The sequence below is a fragment of the Anopheles maculipalpis genome, chromosome 3RL (genome assembly GCF_943734695.1).
Source record: "Anopheles maculipalpis chromosome 3RL, idAnoMacuDA_375_x, whole genome shotgun sequence".
NCBI lineage: Eukaryota > Metazoa > Arthropoda > Insecta > Diptera > Culicidae > Anopheles > Anopheles maculipalpis.
Window position 1 is genome coordinate 34480282 of NC_064872.1, and position 9795 is coordinate 34490076.

At 39.1% G+C, this 9795-nt stretch overlaps 1 protein-coding gene across 1 annotated transcript in view; it reads right to left on the reverse strand.

Moving 5' to 3' along the window:
- LOC126563987 (disintegrin and metalloproteinase domain-containing protein 10) overlaps positions 1-8753 on the reverse strand; it is a 45962-nt gene extending 37209 nt beyond the window's left edge. Inside the window, exon 1 of the mRNA XM_050220878.1 lies at positions 8521-8753. Coding sequence (XP_050076835.1) covers positions 8521-8584 — 64 coding nt within the window. The 5' untranslated portion in view covers positions 8585-8753. The remainder of the gene's footprint in view (positions 1-8520) is intronic.
- Positions 8754-9795: the final 1042 nt, after the last annotated feature.

A 9795-nucleotide genomic window follows, 5' to 3' on the forward strand; every position in this document is an offset into this window, starting at 1 on the left:
GGTCATCGATGCCGAGGGTGGTTACTTTGAGTAATTTGTGCAGCCAACATAGTAAGCTAATCTTCATAGAAAAACATTATTTTCTTATTTGCTTCATTAAAACAAAAAAATCGATTCCCACAGGAACTGTCAAATTCATAACATGGTGCCAATCATCCTTTGCAGACACAGCATATCTGCATAATTTGTATAACACTGTCATCAAGTAGTTGCTAAAACAATACCTGTAACCCTTTTCTGCATAGTACGTTCAACAAGCATTTCAAATTAACGAAATACTATCTGAACATAATGATTTCATCCACATGAAAATCAATGACAATACGGCATTGTACGGTCATAATTAATTGTAAAATAAAATAACATGAACATCAAACTATTTTATACGTTCCATTGTTTTACAACTGTACGACAACATAAAAATGCAAATAATTCCAAAGCTTGAGTTGACTGCCTCAAACCAAATCCTATCAACGTTATCGTCCATTAAAAAATAATGCTTTTAGAAATGAGTTTCCAGAATAACGAAACACACATAAAACAACGATTTTGTCAGCATAGTCACAAAAATTAACAATCAAAAACGTTCTGGCCAGTAGAATATAGAAACCGATCGAAAGGCATTGCTCCCTGGCGGGGGGAAAAAATAGCAGAAAATGGTGTAGAATAGAGCGTAGATAGAAATCAGGAACGAGAGTGTCATTCGTAGAATACAAACGAGATTCAAATGATGATTAATGGCGAATGCTTTGCGCACCCAGATAATTCTGTGATGCTCTGTCTCTCTCTCTTTCTCTCTCTCTGTCCAGCCTCCTCTATCTTGTAACCACCCAACAACCAACGGCGCTTGAAAGTCCACGAGCCGCTGGTTTGTCTTTGACGGTGATGCCCTCCAAAACACTCCCCATGCTGCTCCCCTTAACAGAGTCTGCCTGTGCAGCATGAGGCAGGTTCTGTTCCACGAAGGGAAATTCAAAAACCGGAACATGAATCATTGCCCTTCCAGTCGTGGCGGTTGGCTGGGGAACGGTCCGGAATAATTCGCATCAGTTGGTTTGTCTCATCGTCGCACGTCCTCCTACTGGCAAAGGCCATCAACATCATCCGAACACTGGTAGTTATGTATGCGTAACTCTCTGTGTGTTTGTGGGTGCGTGAACATAGGCGACCGAATGAGCGGTTAACACCGCGGATGTTACTGACCTCTAAACCACCGCATGTGCGTTGCCGATCGAGAATTCGCCAAATTCTCCTTAATGTTACAGGTTTGCTACATTTGCCTTTAGCTGCTAATGTTTACTAATTATCTTTACATAAAAAAGGGACACTGTAGTCATTGGTTCACGAAGCAGTGCGTTCCAATCAGTCACCAAAAACGCATCAGCACTCACCTTTTCTCTACTCACCACCAAAATGCTCTTAGCTGTTGATATGATAATGCACACTGACACGCGAAGGAAACGACTCATCAACAAGCCAAACCTTCCGCCGTCTGCTGCGTAATGCACTCACGCATACATACTACGCGCGTTGGTGCTGTACTGTTAAGCTGGTGGTGGTTACAGTGGAAAGTGTAGCGAGAAAAAACCGAAATCGCATCCCAAATACGGGAGGGTGCTGATATTTGTGCAAAAAATTATCATCATTAGCACCCATCGGGCCAATCCCTGTTCGGGGTGATGCTTTGCTTGAGTCATACAGCGTTAGTAACACACGTTTATATTTATGAAACGGAAAAACAACGACAGATTACAGAGACGAATATTCCACCGAGCTCTATGTCGAAGTGTTGGGATTTTCTCTTTACGATGATTTACTGGAAAGATGCCGAAAGATGTACGAACATAATGCCGCAAAGTATAAAATATATAAAATCTTTAGACATAATACACAGCATAGAGATACAGCATCACAACAAGAACGCCAAACTTTTCGCAGCAGAAATATTCTTATGTTAAAATCTGCATGCATACCCCTGCACCTCTTTTATGCTCGCTGGAAATGATGCTCAGAAAATGGCAGCTGTGCAGCGTTATGTCCTTTCGCTTTGCTGCACTTGTAACAGCAAACCGACAGTGGAAATTCAACCATACTGCCAGGGCAAACTTGAGTAAGAACTGATTCATGCACTTGCTTTTTTAAAATGTTAGGTAAAGATTGTATGAAATGATAGTATATTCTTGGTGATATTTTGCAGCCCAGTTTCAGAGCATTCTGGAGTTCTTTGACGCGTCCTATAGTTTACGGACCATTTAGTTTCATCCCATTTTTTAGAAAAGATTTCCCAGGTATTTTAGAATAAACCACTTAAATATTAAGAGTTCTCAAACTTTTTGGACTCATTTGATCGAATTAAGTTAAGTAGCCATGTCATTTTATTTAGAACACATTTGTTATACTTACATAACATAACTACTTTATTTCATTCAACGCTCTTTATGGTCATGTATACAATAAATTAAAAGTAACTTACTATATTTCCGAAGGCATTTCCTGTCGGTACACTTAAACCTTGATTGTTTCAACCGGAAGTTTTTACGGTTTACATTCACTACAACAAAACCCAGACATCTTTACGGTGGTGTACATTTTAGAATCAATTTTCATTGGATGTACCTCTGTGTGCCATACCAAAACGCAATAACTTGCCATCGAAATCATTTGCAACGGTTGAATTAATTTTTGGGACATTTGATACGCACTAGGGTGTTAACTGGTTTATGTATTATCCATCTCCGCTCGAATGCGATTGAAGGACACACCACTTCCGAAAGTTGAACCAAACAGAACACAGACACACACAAACAAACAGTCACGTACCCGGTCGCGGAATGATAAAGGAACAAATTTTCGCCAAACGCATCCACTTCGTTTCGGGCGAAATAGCACACCGAACGATGCAACGCTTCCAAATTACTACATTACCAACCATCGACCGAGGAGGCGCTGCTTCGTCCAACTTTAAGTGTCCTTCAAAGACACGTTTGGAGGTTATTTTCGGTGTGACTATTGAAAATCCGACTCACAAGAGGTGCTTGTGGCAAAACCTAGAACTTACTGACGCGAAGCGAAAGTGACCAAACATTGCCGAAGCAGCGCAGACAAATTAGAACGATGTTCTGAGCGTCTCGTTAAATAGAAACCAATGTTTGGAATTTAATACAAATAAAAAGGAACAATGTGGTTTACGGTGAACAGCTACAGTAACGGGAGAAAGGTGCAAGTAAGAAAAGCATAGTTTAAGTCGTAAGTATTTCTTACAAGTAACTTTTTTTTCCTAGTCAAAAACGCTCTTTTTTTTCTGATTCAGAACGATTATGAGCTGATGTCTGATATCTATTTGCTCTATTTTTTAACGTTTATTACGTGTGTGTGTGTGTGTGTGTGTGTGTGTGTGTGTGTGTGTGTGTGTGTGTGTGTTAAATATTACAGAAATAATTACAAATAATAATTCAAACAGCAACAATCGTTGAAGCTAAGTATCACATTAGGTACTGCGGTTTGTATTGTTTACTGCATTATCATCCATCCCGGAGCGACCCTAGGACACGAGGCGAACTTATGCTCCAAAATTTCATCTAAAGGAGAGTACGCGCACTTCGAAGACGATATTCTTTGCGTGTTGATTAGATGAACTACATGTGTTATTTTTTTGTTTATGAGCAGAAACAGGCATGATCTTTGCTCAGAAGAAAGCCTCCTGCAACTGATGTTCCTCCAAACTTTGTTCCACGGTATGGAAGGCGGTTCGAACGCAACCTTAGAATCGGGTAAACCTTTCGTTGCTTCAGCTATCAGAGCTTTGGATGATGTTGCTGTTCGATATTTGGTTGGAAGAGTTGCCAGATGTTGGACCACAATTTTTAAACATGGCTAGTTTGATGGTAAGGGAGATTTACTTGGGTCCATGATGAATTTTGCTCCAAAATACAAGCTTTCCCTATGTGTCACGTAGCAATTGCACAGAAGGGCAGGTGCTTTAAAAGACGGAATTTGAAGATTCAACTCACCGTCTCAGTTTCGCGAAAGAGCCAGCTGCTGTAGGGGTGCTCTTACATTCCTCCACTTCCATCCCAAAGGAAGCTGCCGATGAGTGAGGTGATCGTAGCGATATCCATCGAGCGAGCACCACAGATCGACGCAATGTATCATACTTTGGGTAACAGGAATGTGTTTAGAAGGCACAGGTCTAGGTTAATAATCCTGTGGTAGCGTATCAGTTGCCGGAATATTTGGTTAAATATATCCCAGTTGCTGTTCCTAGCTTTGCGTACATCGTTCGAAAACAAAATTCTCAGCAGTCGAAGACGTTCTTCGGTCCGAAGCCAAGGAATTTTCATCTGGTTAGCTGGCGTTGTGTGTCCTACGTCCAGTGCTATTGTTTTGTCGAGTTTGAGCAGTGCCCCCGGACAGATACCGAATGATTCGATCGCTTCTCTCACGCGCTCTATGAGGAAGTGGTCACTACTGAGATATCGTCGGCATATGCATTGATCAGGTCATCCTCCTGATCGATGCGAATACCTTGGAGTGATGAGTGAATGTAGATACAGGATAAAGAGATGCATTGACAAGGGATCGCCTTGTCTTACGGAACGTTGGATGGGAAAGGGATTGGATAGATGTCCATTCACTAGTAGACGAGATGAAAACCGATTGCCAATTAATCGAAGTAGTTCAACTAATCCTGGGTTGAATCCCAATGAAATCATTGTTGTCCAAATGTACCCTTTGTCAACTCAGTCAAAGGCCTGAGAGAGTTCAAATGAGACCAAGTATCTTTCTCTTCATGTTTACTATTCGTTCCTTAACTGAAAGCACAGCTTCAAAAATGTTTCGTGGTTTGTTGCTGCATTTTTGGACGGGAGAAATAATTTCCCATGTGTCAAGAATCCCTTGCACGCGAAACATTAATAGTTTGGAAAGTATTTTATAGTCCATATTAAGGAGAGAGATGGGAAGATTTTTTTTTTTTGCAGTATAATATAATGATAAACAATATAATGACCCCATTTACAAAGCAGCTTGGTATGTTCCCATGTAGTGCCTCATTTAGGACGCATGTGAGTTCGCGGTTGATTATGTCAAACGTCCGAACGTAGAACTCCATGGGAATCCCATCAGGACCAGGTGACTTACGAGAGGAGTGTTTGATTGAATTTAAAATTTCACGTGAAGTAAAATTTTCCAAAAACCAATAAGGCCTGGCCGTCCTTTATGTATAAAAAAAAATTTCCATACAATCTTTGTTGATATTGCAAATTTCAGGTATTGCTCTATTGCATGAGAATGTGTCACCATTTGTTCTATTTGAATTATTATCAGTCCTTGATGTATCGTCAGAGTAAAGTTCAACGTACTTTGTGTGTAAATAGTTCGTGATCTCCTCTTCAGATACAAGGATTATCCCTTCATCCGCTTGGAGATTGTTTTTGAGTGGAGAACTCCTTCTTCGCTCATCCAATTGGAAGGTGGAAATATTTTCTCCATCCATATAGGTCTCATTTAAAGGGGTAAAATGTTATGAGAAAAGTCTTTGTACGGACAGGATTTTTGCCTTCAAAAGATCGATGTTACTCAATTCATCTGATTGATGCAGATAACGTTAATATGAATGTTTTAATTGTGGGTGGAGAATGCCCTGATGGAAACGGAAATTCTTATATATTTCAACGGTTTTCCAACGAAAGAAAGACTTTATTCTTGGTTTGGCGAAGTCGATCCACCGCCTTATCCAGGAGTCATGATTCTTTCGTTGGCTAGTCCATTTCTCCCATTAAAGAAATTGCTTCCGCCCGTGTACTTTAACATTGTATTACAATTTAATTATAAAGGTTCTGATCCGACGACCCTCTACTAATCGCTTTCATATAGCCGGTATTACACATGCAAAAGATATCATCAAAAATGCAAACCACATAGCTCAATGTCAATTGTTTAAGTCTTTTCTAACAACAAATAAAGCCTATCCCTTCTTAAAGCAACAGGAACGTTGAATAAAAGTTGAGAACCGGAATTAAATTGCCCTTCCGTACGCTTGACATTCGAAAAAGGTGATTCGAAAAAGGTGAAAGGTGAAAAAAAGGAATCTTCCTAATCCATAAAGGACTCGGATCGTTCTTTATGATGGTTTAGGATTATAGAGGAAAATCTAAAGAAGAAGAAAAGAACACAAATCATTTTGTCACTTTATGGTGAAATATTTGGACGCAACCGAAAACAAAACTTTGATTATTAAGAACATACTCAATGCAGCTTTTCACTGCAATATCTTCTTAAAATGAACATTAAATTATGTGTCTCACCTATCTTAAGCATTTTATATTTAGTGCAGGCGACAACGGCGCCGGTCTTCGGCAGGACCGGAATTAAAATCCCATCTCGACCCGTCCCTCCGTGGTGAGGACTGACTTGTGACTATCCATCTATCGGCATTCTAGTAAGCCATTTGATGGCCGTCGTGACCTTAGAAGTAGTTAAGCCAAGAAGAAGAAGCAGTAAGTACTCTTTGTCCTTGGATTTCCTTCACATAAATATAACGAATCCACAAGAATCTTCTACAAACACAGTGCAATTAAATTAGTATCATACACCCTGCTTACATCGTTTAGCTTGTGCCACATACGTACCACACACTCCCATATCTGCATGACGGTTTATCGTAGTGGTGTGTAGCATAAACTCAAACAGAAAGCAAAACTGGAGCAATCGGTATGACATGTAAGCGCAAATAAGAACTCAAAAATTGCCCTAAGCGAAACTGTTGGAAGATAATTAACAGAACCACACCATCATACACACATATACATCGGGGGCAAAGGAGTGAAAATGAAATGATAATTCAAAAAGTAAACCACACATCCCACACAGCAAACTTACATCTCTTATGTGCAAATATAAAGTTCAGATTTGTTTGACACCCAACGTTACTGCTTAGCGAAATTTTTCGCATAGATTTTTTAAATTTTCTATTAATGCTTTATGCTAGAGTTTATTCATCTAACATTTAACAATGTAACACTCATACTCCACCTATAAATGTTTTTTACCTTTTCTTTAGCATCGAGCAGTCAAACAATCGATTAGAATGCAAAAGAATACATCACGTAGTGCCGTGTCAAACGACGATCACGTTCTGCATTCATCAGACACAGGGGAAAAGACACACACACACACACACACACACACACTTTTGTAACTTTTAATTGCTTTCGCATCGCCCAACAGGTCACCAGTCCATCATCATCATCATCATGCCACGGTAACACGACACGAAACCGTCAACTATCTTCTGTCGCTTCTAAAAGATTCCAATGCTAAACGCTAAATCGTGATCAGTTGACGAGCGCTACAGGCGATGGAAATACGACTGTCCCAAAAGATTTTTTCAATTAGAAACCAAGGCAAGATAAAACTGGAAATGACTGGTTCTAGGTTAGGTAAATAAGCATTGGCTTATAAATATAATTTAATTTAAAAAATAAATATAATATAATTTTATTTAAGAAAAAATCCGCGTAGCAAATTGATGCAATTAATTAACGTTTTTAGAACAGCATCAGAACGTTTTAGCTGAAGTATTTTTTAAATAATTTAATTTTCAGTGAACAGAAAGAAGATTGCCACAAACAATTATAAAATGTTACAATCGTGATTCTAATACATTTCTTTATTGAGAAAAAAAAGCTGAAGATGTTTTAACTTCAACGTTGATTTCAGATTTCAAAAAAAATCTTTCTGAACTTTAAAAAAACTATAAAATTGATTAAAAAAACGCCCTTTAAAATAAGATTTTTTTAACATTAGGAAATAGACATTAGATCTTTACCATCTGCAAAATTAATTAAACAAATTGTAAAGCATCTAAATTAAATTTTAAACACCTTTAAGGGGAAATCATTAAAAAAAATCTAGACAAGAGGAGAAGTTATTAAACAAAACTTTACCGATATTCCTAGATGTAAAACATATTAAAGCTGATACTTAAATCTTTTTCATCCACATCTATAATGATTGCTCATGTACACAAACGGAAAGACCAACGTTCACAAAATTCACTCACACTGCAAATACCGAAACGACAGAGAGTGTGGAAGTAATCCGCTCTGATGGTAATTTAGCATGATTTGCATTCAACATGCTTTCGGAAGGGGACGCAGAAAACGATTTCAAATATCTTTCAATTCTACGAACGGTTTCTCCTTAATCCCTCCTACCTGTTTCTCATCCTTCCGTTTCCCAGCTACTCTGCGGGAAGCGCCACGTGCCATTCTAAGCGTAAAACCCCCCGGGAGAAACCCATACAATCCATCTCCCGGTCGTGGCAAAGGATTAGAGATATGAAGTCAAACAACGTCACAAGATTAGGATTTTCAAGAAGTTGAAATATGAAATAAGCCAAAATGGAAGCTCATTTCAGAGCCGTTTGTTTTGTCCCAATCGCTTCACTCTTTTGACCGCAATGGTTGCGGTAATTTGGACGAAAACAATTACGATCAATCACGTTTCCCGTTTACTTACCACTTTCGATGTCGTTGAGGAGCAGCAGCATAAAAAGTAGCAATAATCCACATTTCAGATGCATTTTTTCACCCGATCAGCCGGAACCGGATGGCCGCCGCCGATCGTGCTGTGATCTGAAGCGCGAATGTGCCGTCGTCTTGGCCACGTCGTCACACACGCGCACGCTAGAAAGCAGCTAGAGAAGCACTACGGACGAACGTGTTAACGTTTGCTTCCCTATTTTTCGTGCACTGCTCTCTCTTTCTCTCTCTCTTTCTCTCTCTCTCTCTCTCTCTGTTTTCCTCACTGGTTTTAATAATTTCTTCACCAATTCTCCACAATTCCTTCGTTAAGGGTGATGATTCAAACTTATCCTTTGCTATATCATTTGCATGTAAATCTTCCGATCACGAGATGAGAAGAGATTCTTGCTAATGCTCATCGATGAACACAACAGGCGCGCATTTATCGATCTGTCACACCACACCGTACACTACACCCGGCCGTGGACATACACACACACACTCTCTTGCGGGCTATATTTTTTACACTGGCCTTCCCATATATGCAAGCTTGTTTCATGCATTCATATGGATAATTGATTTTGAATCACTTTTGCACCAAATTTCTCAAATTCACCTTTTTCCGATCAGACCTTTTACTCACGCGTTAATTTTTAGTAAATGCACAAGCACCTAAAAAATCGAAACAATTAGACACAAAGGAAAACAAACAAAAATGCAACAAAAACTTTGAATTCCACTTCAAATCATATTCTTGTTTACACATGAAACACTAGTAGCACCAAAAAAAAAAATCACAGTTATTCAACAAATCTCTTTCAATTCAATGCGATCGAACACACAAATTTCACGAAATCTCTCCAGTGGCTCTGAAACGAAATAGAAAGAATGAAATCAAAAATTAATTATTGCATCCGTTCCAAAATAATGACATGCTAGAACAACGATCGTTCACAATTGCGGTTTGATTGTTTAATTTTTGTCGCTCCGGTTCCGAATCGAACCAAATGTCATCCACGATTCATACGATTGTGAGTAAAAATGTCGGGACAGCAACACACATGTCTTGAAGCACATGAATTGTACACGGTTCGTTTGCTCATTTGAATAGATTTTTTTCTGATCGTTTGGCCGTGTGTCGTCAGAATGGTTGCTCCCTTCCGTAAAAATTCTATTCAAAATGTGTATGATGCTTTGCAGTTTGAAGCAGGCTTGCCAAATGATATTTTTCTACTATTTGGAGGCTTTGAAGATAGCTTAAGACATATCA